The sequence below is a fragment of the Trachypithecus francoisi genome, unplaced genomic scaffold (genome assembly GCF_009764315.1).
Source record: "Trachypithecus francoisi isolate TF-2019V2 unplaced genomic scaffold, Tfra_2.0 Lachesis_group5, whole genome shotgun sequence".
Classification (NCBI taxonomy): Eukaryota; Metazoa; Chordata; class Mammalia; order Primates; family Cercopithecidae; genus Trachypithecus; species Trachypithecus francoisi.
In genome coordinates this window covers 104,795,065-104,822,138 of record NW_022681470.1, presented here as the reverse complement: position 1 = coordinate 104,822,138, position 27,074 = coordinate 104,795,065, and the positions used below count along the sequence as shown (strand labels likewise).

The window sequence follows — 27,074 nt, the reverse complement described above, 5'->3', positions numbered from 1 at the left end:
GTGTGAATTGAACCGGCCCAGTTCTATAGAGTGTCTTGATAGAATGCTAATGATTAGTTGCTATAGGTTGATTATATTTTTATGACTTTTTTATATATGAACCATCTTAAGATGCTTTAGACTCAATCATTGAGGATGATTAGAGCTAACTGTAAATTCTTGAAGAGGGATGCTCAGAAAGGAGGAAAGAAAATGCTCCCCCGCATGGCAATCTTAGTCTTTGTCTTTTGGTTTTAAAAGAATTGTTTTCTGTTCTTAATAGCAAAGTGAAGATCTAGGTTGAATACTGGCTGCTGTAGTCAAGGATGAGAACAAAGTTATTTTTGCTTCTAAGCAATTTCTCTCCCCAGCCTCTAATCTGGATATTTTGTCTCCTAAAGAACAAGGCAGCAGTCTTTCAGGAGTAAGTTGTTAGATTGGTGCCCCTCTGTCTTATGACACACCAGTTCTCATGACTGAGAGTCGCTTCTGCAGGCAAAACGCGTCAGGGCCGCAGTGGCAGGCCTGCAGGCCTTCCCTGGCATAGATTACTGTGAGTTGCCTGCCTTTGTTCTAAATTTTTAGTTAGAAATAAATTGAATCTCACTTGATTTGTACTTTGAGCATAACTTGTTTGGTATTTAAAATATACTAGTTGACCAATCAGAATCATTCTCAACTACACTATATGATGCTAGGGTAACTTATAGACACTGCTGCCTCTCCGAATCAGGCATATCATTTTTATCAAAAGTATTTATTGGGGTTCTCTTAGGGCTGGACATGCTGGCTTATGCCTGTAATCCCAGCACTTTGGGAGGCCGAGGCAGGCGGATCACTTGAGCTCAGGAGTTCCAGACTAGCCTAGGCAACATGGTGAAACCCATCTCTACCAAAAATACAAAAATTAGCAGGGTGTGGCAGTGTGCACTTGTAGTCTCATTTACTTGGGAGGCTGAGATGGGAGAATCGCTTGAGCCTGGAAGGTGGAGGTTGCAGTGAGCCGAGATCACGCCCCTACACTCTAGCCTGAGTGACCAGGGTAGGTTACTCACCTATCATATCATTTCTGATGCTGAGTCTGATAATTATAAGTGACCATTTTTTCCCTTTTAATATAAACTTGGCTTGATCTATGATTAGCAGAATTTTAATTACTTTATTTCCATAAAATACTTTATTACTTTACTTTTGAGACAGGATAGAGTAAGACCCTATCTTGTCTCAAAAAATAAATAAAGTATTTATTGAAGTTCTCACAATATTAAGCTTCACTGGAAAAAGATTGGTGTTTCTCATTAAGAATCTTTATATGTAACAAGTATAAGCAAGATAGACTGAAAGCTTACAGCATGCATTTTTTTTTTTTTTTTTTGAGATGGGAGTCTCACTCTCGCCCAGGCTGGAGTGCGGTGGTGCGATCTCAGCTCACTGCGAGCTTGCAAGCTCCGCCTCTTGGGTTCACGCCATTCTCCTGCCTCAGTCTCCAGAGTAGCTGGGACTAAAGATGCCCGCCACCACACCTGGCTGATTTTTTTGTATTTTTAGTATAGACGGGGTTTCACTGTGTTAGCCAGGATGGTCTCGATCTCCTGACCTCGTGATCTGCCCATCTCGGCCTCCCAAAGTGCTAGGATTACAGGCGTGAGCCACCATGCCCTGCCTACAGCATGTATTTTTATATCCTAATGTCAAACTAGATCAGTGAATTTTCACAAATCCATTATAGAGTGGTGGGAAGAAAGCACCATTGATATAAGGTGAGCAGTGCTTTGAGGGTACCTTTCTCCCCTGGACTTTGGTGGCATCCATCTCAAATCATTATTAAACGTTAATTCCCAAGTCTATCCTACTTTCTCTTCTGGCCAGATCATATCAAGCATTATATTATCCCAGCCAGAGATTTTTCTTTCTGACTCACTGGATGGTAAGAGGGAGGCTGTGGTAGCTATAGAGAGCAGGTGGTAAATGATCAGAGGTAAAAGATAGGGAAACCAAGTGGGTAAAATTTACCTCCAAAAGTGTGTGTGTGTGTGTGTGTGGTGTGTGTGTGTGTGTGTGTGTGTTAAGGACACGAGTTAATGAGTTCTGCTGTTGTCCTTCCATTTGTAGACATTTTTATTGAAAGATCAACTCTGTCCCTCTCATTGTCACTCTATAGTGGGACCATTTATTGATTTCTTTGTTATGTCTATGCAGCCTCTCTACATATGACATTGTGATCACTACCTATAGCCTCGTGGCCAAGGAGATTCCCACAAACAAGCAAGAGGCAGAGATCCCAGGTGCAAACCTCAATGTGGAGGTGAGGCTGGGGGGCGGCCAGGGAAGTGGAGTTGGAGCCACAGATGGTTTAATGGGGGTGTTTCACAGCCTCTGTGGTAGCAAGAGGACCTCCCTGGAGGTCAGGAATGCTGTAAATGATCTGTATGTGGAAAGGAATTGTTCTTTCCTCTATCCCATCGCCCTTACTCCAGACAACCACCTCAGTGATAAAGGTCAGCATATGCCACAGGATTCACCTGCCTTTTAGAACGAAAGATGACTACATTGTATTTATAGGGGTAATAATCACCTGAATATAGAAAAGCCTCACTTGCTGCTATTTTTATTTTAGAGTATTTGATATTTTTAATATTGATTGTGCAGACTAGCATTTTACTACTAGTATTTTGATTTTAAGCCATCATTCCCTGCCTCCCTTTACTTCCCAGAAAAAAGGGGTTGCAAATAATAGGGCTATAATGGGCCAGGGCTAAGTGACAATTGTGAAGACCTGAGGGTCTTCTAGGGGGTCCAGGGCAGCCTCAGTTATGTGATGTAGAGGCTTTATCATGGAATTATACTCTGGAAATACAGTGTCATCCCAAGAACTCATCTTTCCGTATGTTATCCTTTTAGCCCAACAGGATATGCACAGGTTTCTTTATTTGGAGAGATCTCTAGAGAGAACATTTCTCTGGCTTATAAACAACTCTAACTTACAGATGATGAAATTTTCAGATTCCTCACGGATTTTCCATTGCTTTTGGGATAAACCCTAAATTTCTTTTCATGATGTATTAGGCTTTATTTATTTATTTATTTGAGGCAGAGTCTCACTCTGTTGCCCAGGCTGGAGTGTAATGGTGTGATCGTGGCTCACTGCAACCTCCGCCTCCCGGGTTCAAGCGATTCTCCTGCTTCAGCTTCCCAAGTAGCTGGGATTACAGGTGCCCGCCACCACACTCAGCTAATTTTTTGCATTTTTAGTAGAGATGGGGTTTTGCCATGTTGGCCAGGCTGGTGTCGAATTCCTGACCTCAAGTGATCCACCCGCCTCGGCCTCCCAAAGTGCTGGGATTATAGGCATGAGCCACTGCGCCCGGCCATATTAGGCTCTTTATGATCTTGCCCTACCTGTATGTGGCTCATCTCTCTGACACCCTGCCCCTCCCCGGGACACCTCGTGCTCAGTCGTACCGATCCCGCCATGCTCTGTCACAAGTGTTGTGTCTGTTCTCCCTCCGAATGAAATGCTTTGTCTCCACTGCTTCTCCCAGGTTAATTTTTTTAAACCTGCTTCAAGAATCTTTTCTGGATCACTCCCTTCCCACCTTCCCCCAATTTGGTTGAATGCCTCTGCCAGCTCCTTGTGCTTACATAAGTTGTAGTACTTTGTTTCTTCAGCAAACGTTGAGTATCTTCTATGGGTCAGGTGCTGTCTCGTCAAGAGCAGCCAGATTCCCACTTCAGGTGTTGAATTAGACAGTGGGACTTACTGTATCTACCTCATATTGTAGTTATCTTTACACTTGTTTTTCTCCCCTGCTAGATTTTGAGCTCTTGAGGGTAGGAACTGTTTTTTATACCTGGCTTAGCATCTCACATCTTTTTTTTTTTTTTTTTTTTTGAGACGGAGTCTCGCTCTGTCGCCCAGGCTGGAGTGCAGTGGCCGGATCTCAGCTCACTGCAAGCTCCGCCTCCCGGGTTTACGCCATTCTCTCGCCTCAGCCTCCCAAGTAGCTGGGACTACAGGCGCCCGCCATCTCGCCCGGCTAATTTTTTTGTATTTTTTTAAGTAGAGACGGGGTTTCACCATGTTAGCCAGGATGGTCTCGATCTCCTGACCCCGTGATCCGCCCGTCTCGGCCTCCCAAAGTGCTGGGATTACAGGCTTGAGCCACCGCGCCCGGCCAGCATCTCACATCTAAAAGTAGACTTTTGGAAAATTTTTAGTAAATTTAGTAAATATTTTATTGAGTGAGCGAATTTGCAGGTTCAATGCCTGGTATAGTCCTGGTCTACAGCCATTGCTTAAGTGTGGATTTAAAGAATAAAAGAAAACTCAAATTTGAAAACATTTTACTCTTAGGCATCTTATGTTCAAAGACTGAGACTCTCAAATGACTTATTTATTTGAACCAGTTGAGAGGTTTTACTCTTGGGTTTCTTAATTCTTATTTCAGTGTACCTGCTCTAAGCAAATTTAAAGGTAAAGGTGGGTCCTCCATACTTGGCTGCTAGTTCCCCTTGTTTCCTTGAGGACATGTACATTTTCCCATACTGTGGCTGGATTTCACTTGTGATTCTTCCAGGGCACCTCAACACCTTTGCTTCGAATAGCCTGGGCTCGAATCATACTGGATGAAGCTCACAATGTTAAGAATCCCCGAGTGCAGACATCCATAGCTGTGTGTAAGCTACAAGCCTGTGCCCGTTGGGCTGTCACTGGAACCCCCATTCAAAACAACTTATTGGATATGTATTCACTGCTGAAGTGAGTAAGTTCTTGTGATTGTGTAAATGTGACCCCTGTCTGTGTCCCTTCATCATGATTTCATGTCTCGTAATAAAGCCTTAGTATGTGCCAGATTATCTGGTTTAGGAAATGGCAAGCCTGTCAACCTTTAAAGAGTAAAAGAATAAATATTTATGAGAAAATAGCTGTTGATTGGTTGATATAGGACTTTGATTACATTCAGCCCTTATAAATACGCAAACATATAGGACAGCTTGAATTAAATTATTCTTGAGTCTAGTGAATGTTTTCAGCTACTTCTGCTTTAAAACATATGGTCTAGGGCCAGCACTACAATGTATTTGAAGCAAACAGAAAAGAATGCTGATTTTAAAATATTTCCTTTCGGCTGAGTGCAGTGGGTCATACCTGTAATCTCCACACTTCGGAAGGCTGATGTGGGAGGACGGCTTGAAGCCAGGAGTTCAAGATTAGCCAGGGCAGTAAAATGAGACCCCACCTCTACAAAAAAATAAAAAAATTAGCCAGGTACAGGGGTGTGCACCTGTGGTCCCAGCTGCTCGAGAGGCTGAGGCAGGAGGATCGCTTGAGCCCAGGAGTTCAAGGCTGCAGTGAGCTAGGATTATGCCACTGCACTCCAGCCTGGGTGGCAGAGTGAGACCTCAGTCTCTAAAGAAAAAAATTAAAAATAAATAAAATACTTATTTTTATTCGAGTCAGCCATAATAGGATGTGAAATTTCTTTCTTAGCCCCTGTAGCTTGAGGAGCGAATTCTAGCTGTTGGTTATATGTCTTGTGACAACGTAGGTGTTGTTAATAGGAAAACTCACATTTTTATAATGTGGTTTTGTTATTGACTTACATCCTTTTGATGTGTCCAGCAGAGGTTTGCTATGAAATTCACTTTTTAAAGTGATTGGATGACAGATGTAACAGAAAATCTGATTTGTGTTTCATCTTATATCTTACTTTGAACCTTTATTCCATTCTCCCTGACTTCTCCTTCCCTATTCTGTGCCCTTCTTCCTCAACAAAAAAGGTTTCTCCGTTGCTCTCCATTTGACGAGTTCAATCTGTGGAGGAGTCAGGTTGACAATGGCTCAAAGAAAGGAGGAGAACGGTTGAGTATTTTAACTAAGAGCCTTTTGCTGAGGAGAACAAAAGACCAGCTGGACTCTACTGGCAGACCTTTGGTAATCAAGTTTGTACCTGTCCCTGGGGGAGGCCAGGGAAGGAGCATGACTGTGTCCTTTTCTTGAGTTGAACAGCCATCTGCTTTGCTTCAGGAGCCTCTGAGTCTCCCATCCTCCTGTGCGGAGGCCCCAGGGTTGCAGTTCCTTGCCTCGTGTCACAGCAATCCAGTCATACTGTATGTTGGAGCAGTCCTGTGTTTAAGAAAGGGTAGAAGCTGCATTCCAGGAGTTGACTAGATCTGCAGTGTCAGTATGGGGAATTTGTTCTTTAATAGGTAATTTGTATAGCTTCATGCTAGCTTTTTTTTCATTTGTTCTTCCAGGTGATACTGCCCCAGCGTAAATTTCAGTTGCACCATTTAAAGCTTTCTGAAGATGAAGAGACTGTTTACAATGTGTTTTTTGCAAGATCAAGGTATGTGTATTAAAGAAGCACTTTCTCACACACATTGTTTTATTCCTGTCTTTTCTTGGGAGTGAGTTGAAGGTCAAATTTCCACAAACTTTATTTGTGGCATTATTGATTAGTTGGATGTCTGTATTCCTTTTTTTTTTTTTTACTCCATTTTTCTGCTTCTCCCCTCCCCAGCTTACCTCTGTCTCATACACACATGGAAGGCAACATTTTGAATCTACTCTTCATTGACTTCTTTGCATAGACGTCATAGGGTGTGGTCACCATATACTCAATCTGTCTGGTCCTCGTGGGGCTGCACTGAATGATGATGTCTCTTCGACATTTGACCTGTCATCCAGCATCTCACTGGAACTTTAAAGAGACTACTTTAATCCTTTGTGTCATCTGTTCTTTGCACTGTCTCTTGAACTCTTACCCTTCCCTGAATTCCAGATTTACTGTCTCCTATTTGGTACCTCTCATTTACATTTCTAATGTAAATATATTTTTCCTTTTTTACACCTTATATATATATATATATATATATATATTTTTTTTTTTTTTGACATGGAGTCTTGCTCTGTCATCCAGGCTGGAGTGCAGTGGCCGGATCTCAGCTTACTGCAAGCTCCGCCTCCCGGGTTTACGCCATTCTCCTGGCTCAGCCTCCCTAGTAGCTGGGACTACAGGCACCCGCCACCTCGCCCGGCTAGTTTTTTTTTTGTATTTTTTAGTAGAGACAGGGTTTCACTGTTTTAGCCAGGGTGGTCTCGATCTCCTGACCTTGTGATCCGCCCGTCTCGGCCTCCCAAAGTGCTGGGATTACAGGCTTGAGCTACTGCGCCCAGCTTACACCTTATATTTATTAGCTTATTTTTTTAAAAAGATTAGTTTTTTAAAGTAACTCTTTTGCATTACCTTTGGCCATTACTTCTTATGAGCTTGGCATCATTTAACAAGTCCACTTATATAATTTGTCAAGATCCCACTGCAGGCACAGTTAAGCAGGTCTTAGTGACCATTATACCTGCATTTTTTTTTTTCTTTTTAATCTGAGGCAGGTCAGCTCTGCAGTCCTATCTAAAAAGGCATGAAAGTAGAGGCAACCAATCTGGAAGAAGCCCTAATAATCCATTCAATAGAGGTAAGCTGTAGAACTCTCATAAATACATATGACTGATGATAATGGGGATTTGGATTCAGTAAAACACAGATATGTGAGGTTATGAATTCTTGGTATCAGAGATTTGACCTCAGCTAAGACCCTCAAACCAGAGTAAAATCTACTGATCTGTGAACATGAGATCTGGTGTTTATTTAACTTCTTTTTAATTGTTTCCTAAATCTGCTTTATTAAAAGGCAGGTCGTTCTATAAGGAAAACCGATATTTCGTTTGGCCTAATTGGCATGGAAGTGAGTGATAACTATATTATTGAGTCTGAGATCAAACACGGTTAAAGTAGCCCCATGTAGTTCCCAGCTCTCTCTGTATTTCTCTTTTAAATCCTGTACCATCCTGTGGCTTGTCTTCCCTCTTGGAAGTGGCACTGGAGTTTGGGTCCGAGGAGCCTAGACACCCTGAGGCAACAGACTCACCAAGATCCAGCACCGTCCACATACTGTCCCAGTTGCTGAGACTCCGCCAGTGTTGCTGTCATCTTTCTTTACTGAAGTCGGTAAGAAAAGCCCTCAGCCTGCTGTCATATAATGCTCCAGAGGGGCCATCGAGAAGTCAATTTCACTCTCCTCCAACTGGAATCCAGTCTGCTTGATCAAAGGAAATGCTGTGTTGGTTTTTCTATTTTTGTTTTTTTGGTGGGTTGGAGAAAAGGGGGCTTATTTATTTTGCTTTATTTCATATTAATCTTGATAATTCCTATGACATCAAGAATAGTGATCTTGATGTCATAGGAATAAAACAAAATAAAACATCTATTGTTTATTTTGTTTTAGATTAACTGTTTAAGAAAGGAAAATGACATTTTGTTTAAAAAGAAGCCTTTCGTGAATGCTCTGGTACTTCAGAATGTTATAAAGCTAATTTAGTTCTTGGAGTTTTCTGCTTTCAGGCAGTATTGGAGTTTTGGGTTCCAGGTATAAAAACTCAGATAGTTATACAAACTGAAAAGTTGCCTCTACATTGGATAGAGGCACATCCAAAATTAAGAGGAGTATTTTATTCATTTCAGGAGCTGTAATAATGTATTCTGATTATCAGTATCTCAACTAACTATATTCTAGCTTGGAAAAACAGAATGATTATGTCATCTGCCTGGCAAGTCTTTAAAAAGTTCCATCATTGGGTTTATCTTTAATCTGGTGAAAAAACTTGCAAGATCACACTTTAATCAAGGTGTCTTGAGGAGTTACTGATGACAAATTGCAAGACATTTTGTCTATGAAGCGTTAAACTATCAGAACATCATCAACAAGTAACAAGGTTTGCTGCCTTGACTTCCAACCTCTCCTGTCCTTTTTTATTTGTTCAGGCCCTGGATCCAATGGAACTGAAGGGTGAAGGTCTCATCCTTTCCCTGGAAGAACAGCTCAGTGCTCTGACCTTGTCAGAACTCCATGACTCAGAGCCGTCTTCCACTGTTTCCCTTAACGGCACCTTCTTCAAGATGGAACTTTTTGAAGACACGCGAGAGAGCACCAAGGTACTTTTTGTCTCCTCTATAGTAGTAGAGAGACGTCGATTCCTCACACATTTTCCTGTGTGACAGCACCTCATTTGTCCAAGTGGGAACAGCCATTTGCCAGCAGAGCTAGAGCCATTAGATTCTAGCTGATCGGATTCTCCCTCCAGTCTTAAAGCTTCATTTATTTCACAGATAACACTAAAGCCTTACTACATAGGGGGCTTTCAGAGAGTAATTTGGGACAGCCCCAGCATTGCACTGAAGCAGGTTTTCTGTCGTGGGTCACTGGGGAGCTTGCCAGGTTTGTGCTAGGGACGGGGCCTATGCAAGTGAGCATTTGTTTAGAGAAAGCTTAAAAGGAAAACAAAGGCTTCACTCTAGAGACTGTGTCATACATGTGAGTGCCAATTGCTCTGACTTTGAAAGACTTCCATATGTGAGTAGTGTTTCCTACATAGCCTTCTATCTTCATTAGTCATTCTGCTCTGTTTTCATCAGAGCTTTTTAAGGCAGAAACATTCTGCTGGAGGAGGGCTGACATATGCCGTAACCTGAGTCCTGCTTATCTGCTGGCTTGAAATGTGCTTCATCATCCTGCCTGTCTTGAAAGTGGGGCTTGTTTCTCTGTCAGCATCTCAAGCTGCCATTCTTGGGCTCAACCTCTCTTCAAAGGCTTTTCTTGAAAAAGTGTATTAATAACTAGAAAGGAGGTCACTTCCAGGGGAATGGCATTATTTTTTAAAAGAAATGCTGTCTTTTAATTAATATTTTAAAACATTTACCTAGGTCTTGACCGCTAATAACTGAGAGAAATATAAGAAGAGCATCCCATGTGGCCAGAACACACATGCTAGTGCCTTCAGAGTGAGCTACTGGGCTAAAACTTATATTCCTAATCATTTGTGTTCCTTGTTTAATTAAATGCAGGCAATATTTATCAACAAGTTTTCTTAACATATGTCCATTAATAGTTCAAACCACGTAAGGTTGTTTCAAGTAGGGAAGGAGGCTTCTTACTAGAATTTGACCCTGGCTCATGGGCCATAAATCCAGCCCTCCTACTGCAGCTTTCTCAAAACACCATGGCCAGCTTTTTCATGTGGGAGTCACAGCGCCCTTCCACAGTCTCAAGTTGCCAAGACACCAGGCACATCAGTGTCTCTGTTCTATTGTTAACTAAATAACATATGTACCTGCTTTTCTTTCTGCTGATTTGAATTGTACAGTTCTGTGACTCACTTCCTGCCTAGGCACGCACCAGAATGTTAAGATTGGAAAGCAGCCCCATGTGGTGACCACTGTAACGACATCCTAGAATGTGGGAGCTCAGAGCACCTCAGAATTTATCTGGCCTAAGTCCTTCTTTTCACTGATAAGGAATCTGAGTCCCAAAGAGGTTCAGCCATATGAGGACAGAGGAAGAACTTCTGTATATTTATCTCCTGATTGATTTACAGTCTGGTTTTCTTCCTTCTCCAGCATTCTGGGGGTGAATTCTGGGGCCCTTAGAGGCTTTTGAAAGGTTTTTCACATGAGCAGCTGGGAAGAATTAATCCAGCTGCACTCCAAAGTCATGCCCCATGCGTTCTTACTGCCAGCTCCCCTGTGGACTCAAATGCACCCTAAGGGTTCTTGGGGAGTATCCAGGGAGCCTGTTCGGAAGCTTTAACAATTGTTCCTCCGTCTGGAGGGGTCCTTTTCAACAACATTTGGTACAGGCCGTAAAGTGGGTAAAACTCTTTCACTTTCTTCTTCAGCCAGCATTAAGAGAGTACCTTCTCTGTTTTGGCCATGTGTGTACTCACAGCCCCTCACACATGGCCGAAACAGAGAAGGTACTTTCCTAATATTTGCCTCCTTGGAGTGCCTCAAGTCCTGGAAGCAAGAGATAATAAGCAACTAATATATAGTATGACAAGGACTGTGATAATAGAAACAAAAGGTGCTATGACAGTACATGGGCAGTAGGCATCTAACCCATACTTTGGGGGCTGGGAGGACCTCCACTGACACAAAAGGGTGTTCTAGGCAGAGGGAACAGAATGGATAAGATAGCCAAAGTGTAATTTATGGGAAGAATTGTGGTGTGATTGCTGTGTCGTTTGAGGAGGGCATAGTGAGAAACGAACCCAGAGAAGCAGAGGCTGGAGCAGCAAGGATCCGACAAGCTGCCTTGAGGAGCTTGGCCTTTATCCTCAGTGGGAAGCTATGGAAGGGCTTTAGCCAGAGAGGTGAAGTGACAAACTCACATTTTAGAAAGAGGTTTCTGGCTACAGAGAGGAGGGTGGAATAGAGACAGGTGAGGCCAGAGCACAGACACCATCTAGGAGACTGCTTCGCATGGCAGATGAGAGGAGATGGAGAAAAGTGAATTGCTTAAACACACAATGTTGATGTAACCTTTTCCCAGATTTCATCTCTGTTGGCAGAATTGGAGGCAATTCAAAGAAATTCAGCATCCCAAAAGAGGTAACTGCGTTTTCCAATTATCCAAGTATTGGTCATAATTATGTGAGAAAATTTGATATTGCTGAGAGTTATAAATCAAGGACTGTGAGTCATGCTCAGCAGAAAGCACTGAGGTTATAACACACATTCCCTGTGATTTCTAATTAAAATATTTGTGGTGCAAATTGAAAAGGACATCCCTACAGGATCAGGGTAAGCTAAGCATCTGAAGAAGAGTTTAAAAGTAGAAAAGCATATAAAGAAAAGCAAGGGAGTGAGCAGGCTCCAGCAGTGCTGATAATGTTCTTAAGCTGGGTACTTGGATACAAGGAGTTTCATTTTGTCATTTGCTATACCTGACATATGTGCTATACACCTGCATTTGTGTATGTGAAATAATTCAATATAAAAATTTAGAACTCTAATTAAGACAGCGTGGGGGCAGGGAGGAGCCTTAGTAGCCTGTTGTTCTGGCTGGCACAGGAAAGGTTGTCAGTGTCCATTTTGTGCAGGACCACAGATTTCTGGATGAGCACTAGGCCCCCAAATAAAAGAAGGCTGGAGTCATCACTTTAGTCTAGCTACCACTTTTTTCTGACTTCATTTAGCACTAAATAAATTGTAGAAATTATCTAGAAATAACTGGAAGCATTATAATCTTCAGACATGACCTAAATGCATGCCTTCTCTCTTAGGCAGCAGAAGCCCTTTCCTTGTCAACATTTGATAGCCAGTCTTAAGAATGATGGGTGCATTAAAGCCCTGCAGATGAGTCTGTGTAATCTGTGTTAGGGTATTTTTTATTTTATTCTTCTTTCCAGTGTCATTGTCTCTCAGTGGACCAACATGCTGAAAGTTGTAGCATTGCACCTGAAGAAGCATGGACTGACTTATGCCACCATCGATGGCTCTGTCAACCCCAAGCAGAGAATGGACTTGGTAGAGGCATTTAACCACTCCAGAGGCCCTCAGGTACAAGCTGGTCACATCAGAGCTGCATAATTAACTGTTCTGAGTTATACAAGAGAATTCTTTTTGTTTGTTTCATTTTTGTTTTTGTTTTTTTGAGATGGAGTTTCACTCTTGTTGCCCAGGCTGGACTACAGTAGTGCTATCTCGGCTCACCGTAACCTCCACCTCCCGGGTTCAAGTGATTCTCCTGCCTCAGCCTCTCAAGTAGCTGGGATTACAGGCTCCTGCCACCACGCCTGGCTAATTTTTGTATTTTTAGTAGAGACGAGGTTTCACCATGTTGACTAGGCTGGTCTTGAACTCCTGACCTCAGGTGATCCACCTGGCTTGGCCTCCCAAAGTGCTGGGATTACAGGCATAAGCCACTGTGCCCAGCCATACAAAGAGAATTCTAATATGGCAACTTAAAAATATTTACAACCTTGGCTGGGCGTGGTGGCTCAAGCCTGTAATCCCAGCACTTTGGGAGGCCGAGACGGGCGGATCACAAGGTCAGGAGATCGAGACCATCCTGGCTAACACGGTGAAACCCCGTCTCTACTAAAAATACAAAAAACTAGCCGGGCGAGGTGGCGGCGCCTGTAGTCCCAGCTACTCGGGAGGCTGAGGCGGGAGAATGGCGTAAACCCGGGAGGCGGAGCTTGCAGTGAGCTGAGATCCGGCCACTGCACTCCAGCCTGTGTGACAAGTTAAGACCCCGTCTCAAAAAAAAAATAATAATAAAATAGGAGGACTAAAATATTAAGAGCAGAGCTGGTTAGGATGAGGGGAATTGTTGTAGAGGAGGCAAGCTTTGAAGGATAGGTGGGGTTCTGGGATGAGGAAATATGGAAGGAAATGAAAGAACACAGGCATCTAATTATAGATAATAAGGATTTGGAAAGCATTAGTAGAATGATAGGCAGGAGAATTATTGTAGCAATGGAGGGGTAGGGACTGATGAAATAAACATAATCTGGTTAATTGAAAGTTTATTGAGCTGACCATCCCCAGGGTTCTAAATTACAGTATTTATATATTTTGGCAGGCATTCAGTTAATTTTTTGAGGTTGACTCACACACAAAATGTGATGTGAGAAATTTTCTCAAAAGTGAGACATGGGAGATAGCATAATAATGTTTAAAAAAATAACAGCAGAAGGAAATTTGATAGGAACACAGGGCTTATCTGTATTGATCGTGGACTTAAACCTGAGACCAAGATGTGTTACGAGACCAAGTCTGTTTAAAGTTAATGTTGTGTTTCCTTTTGAAGGTAATGCTAATCTCTCTCTTGGCCGGAGGTGTTGGTCTAAACCTGACTGGAGGAAACCATCTCTTTCTTTTGGACATGCACTGGTAATGATTCCGGATTTGTCCTGAGTTGTCACAGCACAGCAAGGAGGCTAGTGGGCTACAGGGGCAGCAGGAACTGACTTCCTATGTTGATTGCTGTGTTCGTATTGCGGAGATGCCTTGCTTTGTATCTGTCTACAGATACAGATCTAAGCAGGGTAGAGGGCTAGTTGACTCCCCTGAATTCCTGAGCTAGCAAGCCTTCAAATGACTACTCAAAATAGTTCATTCATGTTATTGTTAATCTAACATCTGTTTCCATGGAAACTAGGAGCATAGCTTTTCCTCATGGCTAATAGTTAACGTTGCTCATTTTTACCTCTTCTCCAGAATACTGTATTCCAGACACACTTGTTGGGGTCCAAGGAAATTTCAACCTTCGAAAAGAGGAAGAAGCATTACTCCAAAAAGAAAAGGAATAGGGATTTTCTAATTATGTTAGAAATATACTTAATACTTCCCCTTGGAGCTTTCGTGGCCACAAAATGAATGAGTTAGTGTGTTGCTAACAGAAAATCTCATCATTAGTACCAGTTTCTGGTTTTCCAGTTATGCCAATCAAGGATTGCTGCACCAGGCACTGTTGCTGGGGATTGTCATTGGTCTAGTTCTCCAGACAGCCCAGATTGGTACAAATAGGTCAACCTGTTATCATCTTCCGGGAGAATGGGTTTAGTTCTTACTTGGGACTCCTCTATACACATGAATGAGGAAAGCATACTAGGAATCATGCTATTTTTTTTTTTTTTTTTTTTCCTGAGATAGAGAAATGTTATCCAAGATTTTAAAGAGGTAAGCTGAAAAACTAATTTGGAGTTACAATGGGAATCAATAAAGAAGGAAACAAATTAAGTCTCCTTCATTGAATCACAGAATATTAAAGTTGAAAAAGGTAGCTATTCAAGATCATTAGCTGGCCCTTCAGTTTCCAAGTAGCAATCTGAAGCCTGGAGGGCTGAGGTTAAAGAACTTGCCCAAGGACATCTAGCTACCTAGAGACCAGACCTGAGTTTTGGTTTCATCTCTTACTTAGAGTTATCAACTGATGATAGCGATAAGAGCTGTTATTAACACTCTGACCTTAGTTTCTCACTAGAAACTAGCCAAGAAGGTATCTGGCACCAGCTTGTCTTAGGCCAGTATAACCTAGGACAAGGGTCGACAGATTTTTTTTTCTTTGAGGCTTTTCAGGCCACATAGGTCTCTGTCACATGATGTGTGTGTTTTGTTTTGCTTTGCTTTCTTTTCTTAAATCCGTTTAAAAATGTAACAATAATTTTTAGCTACAAAAACAAGCTATGGACTAGATTTGGCCCATGGTCCATAGTTTGCCCCTTCTGATCTAGTATGTTGGTTCCTTTGAGCTTTACCTGTCTTCTAACAGGAATCCGTCACTTGAGGATCAAGCTTGTGACCGAATTTACCGAGTAGGGCAGCAGAAAGATGTTGTCATACACAGGTAAGTAATGGTCCCCAGGACCCAGGACCCTTCTCAACTTGTACTTTGTGAAAGTCTTTCTTTGTTAGGTAGTGTCTTAATAGAATTTAAAGTATTTGTTGATGACTTTACTAATGATGCTCCTGAGGCATACCCTCAGGCAAACCACAGTCAGGAAAAAAACGAGCAATTTGGGGTAAGCTTGAAGTTTGTAACTGCAAAAGAAGAGCAAGTCTGTGTATATGGTGAGGGCAGTCCATGAAAGGACGCTCCTCTCTTATTTTTCTTTTTAACTTTTATTTTGACATAATTTCAGACACATGGAAAAGGTACAAGAATAGTACCAAAAAGTTCCCATATATTATGTGTGCATGTGGGTAGAAACATTTTTCTGGACCACTTGAGAACAAGTTGTAGACCTGATGCTCCTTTGTCCCTAAGTACTTAAGTGTACATTTCTTAAAATTAAGGGAATTCTCTTACATAACCCCAATAAAATGATCAAAATCAGGTTATTAAAGTTAACAAAACACTATTATCTGATCTACAGATCTTTTTAATCTCACTTGTCCTGGTGATGTCCTTCACAGCAAAAAAGAATCCCAGATTCTGGTAGCATGCAGTTGTCATAAGTTTGTCTCCTTTGATCTGGAACGATACCCCAGTCTTTGTGTTTTATGACATTGACATTTTGATGAGCATGAGCCAGTTATTTTGCAAAATGTCCTCTATTTTGGACCCCCTTGTCTTTAAAAACAACAAAACCTGCCTTAATGCTGCCAATCCCCTCTCACAATGGCCCTGTTTTTCGCTTTCCTTTTCATGACCAGGTTTCCTGAAGAATTAGGAATCACTGCCTATTTTTACTTGATTACTTCCCGTTCATTCCTCAACCTTTGCAAACTGGTTTTTACTCCTGTTGCTGCACTGAAATTGCTCTTGTTAAGGGGCACCAATGACTTCCAGACTTTGCCAAATATAGTGATTATGACAGTCTTCCTGTGTTCTCTTCTCTACTCATTCTGTACATTCCTTCCTTTACAAATTCCATGCACTCCAGTAAGTCCAAAATCTGTATCTTTAGTTCCAAAGTCTCCTAAACTTCAGATCTGACTATTGCAGTCCCTGCTAAATATCTGAATCCAAGTGTCCACATACTCATCTATTATTCCTTCTTTTATTCATTGTTCATTTGAGCATTCAGCCCATAAAACATACCTTTTGAGCACCCACTATGTAGCAAGTATAACAACATGTTTCAGGTATTCAAATGTTACAAATCGAAATTGATTTTCTCTTCCTATTACCTCAAATCTGCTATTCTTCTGTAGTCATTGTCTTTGTGAATAGTATCACTCTTTATCTAATTGTATCTAGCCAGAAACTAGACTCCCACCTTTCTCGCTTTTCCATGTACCAAGTCCTTTAGTTGTATTTTCTAAATGTTTCTGATAACCATTTCTTCCTTCCCATGCCCACTGCCAGGTCCCCCCTTCCCACTCCGCTGAATTCTGTCCTCTGCATCACCACCAAAGGGCTCTTCCTAACTAATCAGTCTGATTGTGTCATCCACTTCTCATATTCTTCGGTAGCTCTCACCTCCTATAGGATCAAATCAAAATATCTTAGCATGACATACACCGCCACCCGTGATCTGGCCCTGCCAGCCTCTTGAGCCTTTGCCATTGTGGACAACATGGTGAATGTGAACTTCCTCCAATACACCATGCTCTGAAACTCAGCCATGGTTTTGCACATGTTCCCATTCCCTGGGGTGCCCTCCTCACTGCTCTCTCTGGCAAACCCTTGCCCATCATACAAGTCTTATATTAAGAGTTAACTCTTTAATGGAGCCTTCCCTGACTACTCTGGATACATTTCCTTTTCTTCCTTTTGCACACGGCACATACTTCCATTATAACACTTACCAGGTCATATTATTATTGTTGTTTATTTTCATGTTTGTCTCGCTTGTGTCCTGCTTCAGAGAAAGACTGTATTCATCTCTCCATCCCCACACCTAGCATAGTGTAGTGAGTGCTTAATCAATACTTTTGAATGAGTGAATGAATGAATGACAACAGTGCCATTTACTTGGTTTGAAAACCCTGTTTTTAGTGTGAATTCACTAAAAAATAGATACTCTACTTAAACTAGCAGAAATTTGATAACCTTTTAGGCCTTATGGACTTACCAAGGTAGAACTTTTCGGGTGAAAGCTGGATCTCTGTACTTTTTTGGATTGGGATATCTTTTGCTTATTCTGAGTTTTTTCAATTACCTTAGCTTCAGAAAGTATTAGAATGTCAATGTCAGTCACATCCTTTCAAAGGGACATATATCTAGTCAAGGTTGTTTGGATCCCTCAAACAGGGTTCTTAACTGGACCTAAGAAGACTTAAAGGAAGAAATCTCATTAAAAACTGAAGCATAATAAAAGTTTGAATGTATTATTAGATGTGCTGCTTTGGGTTTTTGATAGTTTGCTTATTTTTTTTGTTTTTGTTTTTGTTTTTTAGATTTGTTTGTGAGGGAACAGTAGAAGAAAAGATCTTACAGCTCCAAGAAAAAAAGAAAGATTTGGCCAAACAAGTTCTATCAGGGTCTGGAGAATCTGTCACCAAGCTCACCTTGGCTGACCTCAGAGTCCTTTTTGGCATCTAACCTCCCGTGGATAAGGGCTCAGTATAGCACCATTGCTGGTTTGTATTAGGATCTGGGAATAACAACCTAATCATGAGCCTTGAACTCTGTTCTTTGCATTTCAATTTCACCATCAAGCCTTTCACCTTCCTCAAAGTGAGGCATAATCTTATCCCCAGAATTGAGGAGGGGTTATGTTAGCCAATTAGTTAACCAATTATGTTAATATGTCAATTTATTTAATGAGTGGTATGGAAACCATTTGTTTTTTTAGATAAAAGAAAATATTTTAGAGTTGGATGATTTTGGAAAACAACTCTGGCAGAATTGTACATAAGCTTCAGTAGAGTTCAAAAAACGGGCCAGGTGTGGTGGCTCATGCCTGTAATCCCAACACTTTGGGAGGCCGAGGCAGGAGGATGGCTTGAAGCCAGTAGTTCAAGACCAGCCTGGGCAACACAGTAAGACCCCATCTCTATGAAGAATAAATAAATGAGCTAGGCGTGGTGGAGCACACCTGTAGTCCTAGCTACTTGGGAGGCTGAGGCAGGAGGATTTCTTGAGCCCGGGAGGTTGAGGCTGCAGTGAGCTGTGATTGTACCACTGTATCCCAGCCTGGGTAATATAGTGAGACCCTGTCTCAAAAAAAAGAAAAAAAAAAAGCTCAAAAAGTTCTGTGTTGCCTATCTCTTCTTAGCTGATGATGGGAGAACCACTGTTACTACCTTCTCTAACACAGGCTCCATCCTATCTGTTCATCTCTTCTTGCCAATGATGTTGCTCCTGTAACCATCTTTTTGTCGGGTGAGCAGAGTCGATCCCTGCAGCCACCCTGCAGCCAGCCATCTCGGCAGTTCTCTCAGTGCAAGCAGTTCTTCCTCTCAGACTGAAGGTCAAGGAGATGCTTTGTACATGAACAGATGCTGAGTATCTGTATCATTGTATTGTTTAGTGTCAGTGTATCATGTTTAGTGTCTGCATCACTGTATCATTTAGTGTTGTATATCACTTAGTCATTGAATATTGGTTATCACCATATCGTTTAGTATTTGTATCATTTGGTTCATTGTATCATTTAGTATTTCTGTTATATCATTTCTATTATATGTAGTATTTGTATAATATTTGTGTCATTTTTAACAGTATTTGTATTTTTACAAATTTACAGTATTTGTAGCATTTAGTATCATTGTTTCATTTAGTATTTGGTACAATCTAATAAATTGTATGTGTTCATCAAACCCATTTCCTTTTCCTCCCGGGCACCCAGAGAGACTGTATTTCCATCTTGGCCACAGTCTGACGGGGTCTGCATCAATGGACTGTGGAGAGAAGTGATGTAAGTCACTTCTAGGCTGCCCTCTACCACTTTTCAAAAGATCATTCATGCTGTTTCTTCTCTCCTCAGCCTATGGGATGCAAAGGAACTGATGGAAGATTACAGGGCCCTAGGGAAGGTGAAGCCACTAGCTCAGCAGTTCTTAGCCTAGTTTTTGGCCATCAGCCCTTCTATTAGACTAGTAGAGCCTCAGTCCCGGGATGGCTTCCCCATGTGCACTTCCCCCCTCGCACCAGCTCACCTACACTGGACTATGACATGATCAAGGAATCTTTTTTTTTAAGCTACTGAGATTTTTGTGTTGTTTATATAGCAGTTTGTATCCTAATACAAACACTTGAGATTTTATACTTCAGGAAACTATTCAGATTTCCTTCTTCTCATTAGCAATTATTCCAAAAACACTTACTCTGCTAATTTCTACTAGAAAGAATCACAGTTCTTCTTACATAGAAACATTTCTCTCCCTTGAGTTGGGAAACAAGAGCCTATGTTAACCCAGTCACAGTGTGGACTGAGGCATTCGGAGCCTGTTCAAGCAGAGGTTTTATATAAGGACAAGATCTAAAGGCTTACAAAGGTAAAGATGATGGCCTGGTTGGAAGAATTCTAGTCTAGAAATGAGACTTGACTCTAGTGCTAGGTTCATCTTAGCTGGGTGTGTTAACGTTGAAAAAAATTGGCCGAATGCAGTGGCTCATGCCTGTCATCCCAGCACTTTGGGAGGCTGAGGCAGGCGGATCATGAGGTCAAGATATCAAGACCATCCTAGCCAACATGGTGAAACCCTGTCTCTACTAAAAATACAAAAATTAGCTGGGCGTGGTGGCACATGCCTGTAGTTCCAGCTACTGGGGAGGATGAGGCAGGAGAATCGCTTGAACCTGGGAGGCGGAGGTTGCAGTGAGCTGAGATCGTGCCACTGTGTTCCAGCCTGGCGACAGAGTGAGACTCCATCTCAAAATCAATCAATCAGTCAATCAATCAATCAATCAATCCTCACTTTCTCTACATTGTGATTTCCTCATTTGTAAGGCGGACAGTTTTCAGAACTTAGCAGCAACAAGGTTTCTGATAAGAAGCAAAGGAAGTAATATTGCCTTTTTGAAGTTTTGCTGTAAGATCGACACACCAAGGTAAAAATTGAGTCACTTGAGAAGCAGTGGCTTCCAGGCCAGCAAGAATGTACAAACCTGGCTCTGCCATTTGCTGATTGAAATTAGGCAAGTTGCAGATTCCTTGGACATCTCAATCCTTTCATCTGTAAAATGTGTGGATTATCATGTAGCTCATGCTCCACTGGGAATATCATAGCAAATATATATACTGTAACATGTTGGACCAGATAGATCAGTAATGTCAACTAGAAGGTGTTGAATGAACATTGTCAGTCTCCAGTCAAGCACTGTTTAGGGGAGAGGAATTATTTCAGGTTCAAGCATTCTGGCTGTTAGTTTGGAGAGGGATGCAGGGATTGTAACCTATAATCTTCAGATATTGAGGCCATTGACAAGTAGTCTACTGCAAGGTGGATGCCTCCTGGTATTTTAAAACAGCTTCTCTAATTTCCCTTGTTATTGTATGCAAGCAAAACAACCTAGTTATGTCTTGGGTAGGTGTTCTCATGAGAACATAGCCGTAAGATGCTATTGATTTGATGTGGATGCAGAAAAAAACGGAACCACTGCCTTAATGGGATGGAATATACCAAACATGCATTCTTAAATCCTAGGGCTGGGATGGAAATGTCTCATGAATTAACAGAAGTGGCATTCTGGTATTAATATATCCTATCTCAGGCTCATATTCATTTTAGTGTAAATCAGTTTCTTAAAGTCTAGGTATGACAGGGTGGGTCATTGTACCTTCTAGCGATGGACAGCATTCCACAACATAGCGGTCTAACTGAAGTGCCGCACTGAGTCCTGCCTGTGTCAACCAGCCTTCCTTCATGTCATACTACTGCTGCTGGATTTGCTTTTTACATCTGCCTGTTGCACCTGATTTGGTCATGGATGATATAAGGTAATAAACGCTTTGAAAACCGTGAAGGGCCACACAAGTGCTAGTGTTATTGCTGTGGGACAAGGTCGGGGAATATGAGAACTAGCAGCAGCACGGGTGCAGCTGAGAGCCAGATGGTGAACGTCTGTCACCAAAGTGCAACATTCCTGAGCACCAGATTTATAAGGTATTTCTTACTCGACAGAACTGACTTCATGGAAGGTTTGTAGTTTGACTTTGCCTTAGCCATGTTGATCAAATAGGAGTATTGTGCATGCCACAGCTGGGCAGAATCCTGGGCCCTTCAACAACCTCATCAGTGACTCCCATTGCATTCCCACTGCAGTGTCTCACAGCTGTAATCCCAGCATTTGGGAGGCCAAGGCAGACAGATCACTTGAGGCCAGGAGTTTGAGACCAGCCTGGCCAACATGGCAAAACCATCTCTACTAAAAATACAAAAGTTAGCCAGGCGTGATGTTGGGCATCTGTAATCGCAGCTACTTGGGAGGCTGAGGCAGGAGAATCACTTGAATCCAGGAGGTGGAGGTTTCAGTGAGCTGAGATCACACCACTGCACTCCAGCCTGGGCCACAGAGGGAGGCTCTGTCTCAAAAAAAAAAAAATTCTCTTTATGGGAGGTGACTTATTTCTCTAGCAATCCTGTGAGTGATTTAGCATGGCAATTCATGAACACTGAGTTGTTTCTTTGCTCTGATTGTCTTTTGCTCAATGAAATGGCTTTTAGGAGGGCTCAAAGGTGGAGCCAGATTCTCCTGCACTAATAGGATAAGCATGGAGACACCAGTGCTCAGTGTGGCCTCTGGTTGTCTGAAATTTCGCTATCGACTATAATACCTTGAAAGAATTAGGTTTCCAAAGTGGGAAATTGTACTGCTGTTTGTTATATAACATTTAGCCTTAGGAAAAGGGCAGGAAAAATTTAAAAGCACATCTGTAGGCACAAAGAGAATTATTATAGAAATTCAGAATTCCTAGGCATATGACCTAGACTAAAATGTTTTCATAACTAAAAATGAAACCAAGGTCATTTATAGTACAAAGTACCACAGAAGTCAGTAGTTAGGGGATGGAGATAGATATGGAAAAAGCGAGAAAAAAAAAAAAAAAAAGCAAAACCCAGCCTAACCCCCAGGGAGGGAACAGGGGAGACAGATAGGCAGCTACACAATGTTTTTACTATCTTGAGTTCTTTTTTCCCAGATTCCATAGCTAAATCCAAATGTATTAATAAGTAGAGGCTACATAAGAAAGGAAGGATGAGACTATTTTCTTGCTTATTCATACAGTAATTCAGAAATGTACATTGAACACTTTCTATATGCCAGGCACTGCTGGACACTGGAAATACAAAAGCAAGCAAAACTGAAAAACTATCCTGTCCTCCTGAGGCTTAGCATCTAAGGGAGACAGGCATTAATCAAATAACCCCGTGTGGCTGTGAAGCAGCCATGATGCTGAGTGAGTGCTACGAGAGAGGACTGTGCAGCTACGAGGGCTTATAACAGGATTGGAGCTAGTCAGGGAAGATCTGAGGAAGTGATGAAAGAATGGAAATCAATATGTAGGAGCTAACAAGGCAGAGTGAGATACTTCTTCCTATACTGTATCCTCCTCCTAATGAGCATCCACTTCACAGAACCACCTCTTCATTGAGCCAAACCTACCACACAGGGATACATTCTCTAGAGGAAAGTTGAGCAACTATTGCATTTTGGACATTAGAATATGGGTGGGCTGACAGGTATGTGTATGTTTATTATCCAAGACAGCCAAGGTGTTTAGCCTGTTGCAACATCCCAGGGGACAGAGGCTCTTATTTGTGACTCTTTTTTCTTACCTGTAACACCAGAGGCATAAGTTACATCATAATGCTGCATCTTGTTGATGCTTCAATGCTCACAATTCAAAGGTGATTTCTGAAGCACTTTGTTACACTGGGGAGAGCTACTCAATCCTCCCACTCTTTTTTTGCCTCATTTTGGAGTCTTGGGCTCTCTTGATCACTGACTCTGCCAGGTCTTTCAGCAGGCAAGACAGCTCAGTTAAATTGGGTTTGGACTCCACTGTAGTGCATGCATGAGACAGTGCCCCGATCCCCAACACCCACACACAAACTTTAAGTATTTGTAACAGAATCGTTACCATTAATATTGCTTAAAGGCTAACACATTAGCCAGAATCTAGACGTCTTATGGAAATTTTCTACTGCAATGTTACTTCATCTACATCAAGTTGTCCAATCACTGAAACCTTCTCCAACTGAAATAAATGGTAAGCTTTTTGTTCTCAATTCTGAAATCGGATTCATTAAAAGGCACATGGGGAAAGATGATATAATACAACAGGCTTCTTCATGGCAAGCAGTTCCCTAGATGAGGTAATTGGAAAATTCAAGGCTGGTCTCTCAGGTGCATATAATTTATCCAACAGGCTTGAGATAAGGCTGCTTCTTTTCCAAGTGGTATTTGTTTAAACGACAAATACTGAGGTTTGGGAGAAGGGAAGTCTGGCTTATAAAACAGATACTAAGGAGATCCAAACTAAAAATTCTACCAATTAGATCTTTATTCACTGATCATAATATGAAGCCTCTACCATCTGCCAGGAACTGTCCTACATGGGGACAGAATGGTAGTTTAAAAATATCAAATCCCTGCCCTCATAGAGCTTACAATCTAGCATGAGAGGACAGACAACAAACAGAACATACATATGTTGGCCTGTAATCCCAGCACTTCGAGAGGCTTGAGATGGCCAGGAGTTTCTGAGACGAGCCTGGGCAACATGGCAAAACCCCGTCTTTACAAAAAATGCAAAAAATTCACCGGGCATGGTGGGGTGTGCCTATGGTTCCACCTACTTCGGTGGCTGAGGTGGGAGAATCACTTGAACCTTGGGAGGCAGAGGCTGCAGTGAGCCAAGACCGTGCCACTGCACTCCAGCCTCGGCAACAGAGAGAGAGAGAGAGAGATCCTGTCTCCAAAAAAAAAAAGAAAAAAAATACAAACCACAAAACATATACATACATGTGAGATGGCGATGAAACTGGACAACTCTGAGGTGGGAAGTTGCTATTTTGTACAGAGTAGTTAATAGGGTGATATTTGACACCGGAGTGGGAACTTGAGAGGAACATGAATCATGAAGGTATCTGTGAAAAAAGCATTTCAGATGGAGGGGCAGTGATTCAGGCCCTGAGACAGTGCGTGGAGAGTTTGAGGAGCACCAGGGAGGCCAGTTTGGCTGGAACAGGGTGATGGAGGCGGATGGGTGGGCAGTAAGAGCAGGGATCCAGATCATGTGGGGTCTTACATGCTGATGTAAAGGCTCGCTTTTCTGAGATGCGAGGCCAATGGACAGTGGTGAGCAGAAGAGTGACATGAGCTGACATGTTTTAAAAGATTTCTCTGATATTGGGTGGTCAAAAAAGATAAAGGGTGGGAATTGACCACTGGATTCTGTAACCTGGAGTTTACCAGTAACCTTGACAACAGCTATTTCAGTGGAGTCTTGAGGATGACAGGCTGATTGGATTAGATCGTACAGAGAATGGGAGGGAAACTAGAGATACCAAACAACAATTCTTTTGAGGTCCTTTTAAAGAGGAGCAGAAAAGGGGGGAAGTTGCTAAAAGGGGTTGTGAAATTCTTGAAAACTCAGCCCTAACACCCAATGCGACTCTATTTGGAGAAAGAACCTTTAAGGAGGTGATTAAGGTTAAATGACCTCATGTGGGTGGGGTCCTAATCCAATAGGTCTGGTGTCCTTATATGAAGAGACACCAGGAGCACATGCACACAGGAGAAAGGCCATGTGAAAACAGAAGGCTGCCATTTGCAAGCCAAGGACAGAGTCCTCACCAAAAAACAACCCTGCCAGCACCTAGATTTTGGACTTCCAGACTCCAGAACTGTGAGAAAACTAATTTCTGTTGTTTAATCCACCCAGTCCGTGGTATTGTTATGGCAGCCCTAGCCAACTAATACAAAAGGGAAACTTGTATTTGAAGAGGGAATATTGTACCGTATTTATTTTCTGAAGTAAGCAATCTGGTAGAGGGGGAAATTACTGAAGCAATGTTCTCGGGCAGTAGCTACAGAATGGGATTTAGTACACGGGATAGAAGTTGGCTCTTGATAGGAATTTGGATAGATGTGTATATGTGGTAGGGAGGCTAGGGAAATTCTCCTCTGAATCCTTTTATATTCTTGGTGAAATAGTAAGCAAGGTCATAAGTACAGAGTGGAGGTGGGGTAGAAATTGGAGTTTGAGGGGAAGAAAGTATGAATTGTCTAGAAGCATGGGAGAATAAATGGACTGGGGAGATGTTTCAGGTTATTGGGCAATGCTAACAGCCCACTGAAATTAGTGGTCATAAATTTAAAGTGAGGCTAGTCATCACACTTTTTTATTTTTATTTTTTATTTTTTTTTAGGATCATTCAGTTGGGTTAGATGGAAAGCTGGATCTAACCTGGGTTGGAGTTTTGCCAGGCAAGAATGATAGAGGGAGACTATGCAATAGAGTGATTATAGTGATGGTCTGTAGAATCTAAGCTGGGAAGGATGAAGGGTAGGACCTGAGGTGGGTGAGAGGAACAACAGGAAGGTGGCAGAATCACTGCATTGTGGGTTCCAAAGAGGTAGACGAATTAGTAGTCAGGTTATTACAGTGGGTGACCTGGAAAGGTGGGAGGTTGTGGTTGCAGGATGCCTGAAACAGACTATGCAGAGGGTGCGGTTAGAATCAAGATCTAGGATATGTAAGGCTAAGTAGGGAAAAAATAACATTGGGGAAATTGTCATAGAACTAAGAAGTCTGTGTAGACAATAAGTTATCCCAAGATTGATAAGGAGTTGTACCAGAGTCATAGCAAGCTCAATGCTATAATCTTCAAGGAATGAAGGGGAACAATTTGGGGCTCAGTAAATGGCTGAAACATGGAGGAATAGCAAGCTGTATAGCTGAAAAGCATGAGCTCCAAGGCTGGCCAGTTTTAGAAAAAGTAGGGCTAATGCCCTAGAACAGGGTTTCTCAGCAGTGGAACCACTGACATTTTGGATTGGATACTTCTTTGTTTCAGGAAGCTGTCCTGAGCATTGTAAAATGACTAGCAGCATCTCTGACCTTTACCCACAAGATGCTAGCAGCGCCTTGCCCCAGTAGTGGCAACTAAAAATGTCTCTGAGACTTTGCCAGATGTCCTCTTAGGGGCAGAGTCCCTCCTGGTTAAGAACCACTCATCTCGGCCAGGCACAGTGGCTCACGCCTGTAATCACAGAACTCTGGCAGACCAAGGTGGGCAGATCATGAAGTCAGGAGTTCGAGACCATCCTGGCTAATCTGGTGAAACCCCGTCTCTACTAAAAATACAAAAATTAGCCAGGCGTAGTGGCATGTGCCTATAATCTCAGCTTACTCTTGGGAGGCTGAGGCAGGAGAATCGCTTGAACCTGAGAGGCGGAGGTTGCAGTGAGCTGAGATCACGCCACTGCACTCCAGCCTACGCAACAGAGCAAGGCTCTGTCTCGGAAAAAAAAAAAAAAAGAACCACTCATCTCAAAGCAGCAGTAATAAGCTAAAAGGACATATACTTCTGGGCTGAGTGACAGAAGGAGTGAGGAAGAGCAAATAGCTAATAATTTGAGAGGGTGACGGGCAGGAATGTGTTTTGGGAAGATCAGATTTGGGTTACAGAAAGAGGCTGAAGGGAATGTTTCCAGAAAAGGGTGAGAACACAGAGAACATCTTAGTATTTATGGCTACAATGTAGCCCATGTTTGTCAGCCTCAAGGAGGAAATATATTCCGCAATGATCTGACAGTCATCATCTAATTATTTCACTTCCTTTGCCTGACCCAATTCACCAAATGAGTCATCCACTTCTTAAGGGATCTTATAATGCAGATTTCAATAA

General features: G+C 42.1%; 1 protein-coding gene across 1 annotated transcript in view; it reads left to right on the top strand.

The window, feature by feature from the left end:
- The window catches only part of TTF2 (transcription termination factor 2), a 43,401-nt gene extending 25,506 nt beyond the window's left edge, over positions 1 to 17,895 (top strand). The window contains exons 12-23 of the mRNA XM_033199209.1: positions 2,179 to 2,284; positions 4,557 to 4,738; positions 5,761 to 5,914; positions 6,238 to 6,329; positions 7,373 to 7,455; positions 7,855 to 7,988; positions 8,802 to 8,972; positions 11,365 to 11,423; positions 12,224 to 12,374; positions 13,630 to 13,712; positions 15,094 to 15,168; positions 17,667 to 17,895. Coding sequence (XP_033055100.1) covers positions 2,179 to 2,284; positions 4,557 to 4,738; positions 5,761 to 5,914; positions 6,238 to 6,329; positions 7,373 to 7,455; positions 7,855 to 7,988; positions 8,802 to 8,972; positions 11,365 to 11,423; positions 12,224 to 12,374; positions 13,630 to 13,712; positions 15,094 to 15,168; positions 17,667 to 17,811 — 1,435 coding nt within the window. The 3' untranslated portion in view covers positions 17,812 to 17,895. The remainder of the gene's footprint in view (positions 1 to 2,178; positions 2,285 to 4,556; positions 4,739 to 5,760; positions 5,915 to 6,237; positions 6,330 to 7,372; positions 7,456 to 7,854; positions 7,989 to 8,801; positions 8,973 to 11,364; positions 11,424 to 12,223; positions 12,375 to 13,629; positions 13,713 to 15,093; positions 15,169 to 17,666) is intronic.
- Positions 17,896 to 27,074: the final 9,179 nt, after the last annotated feature.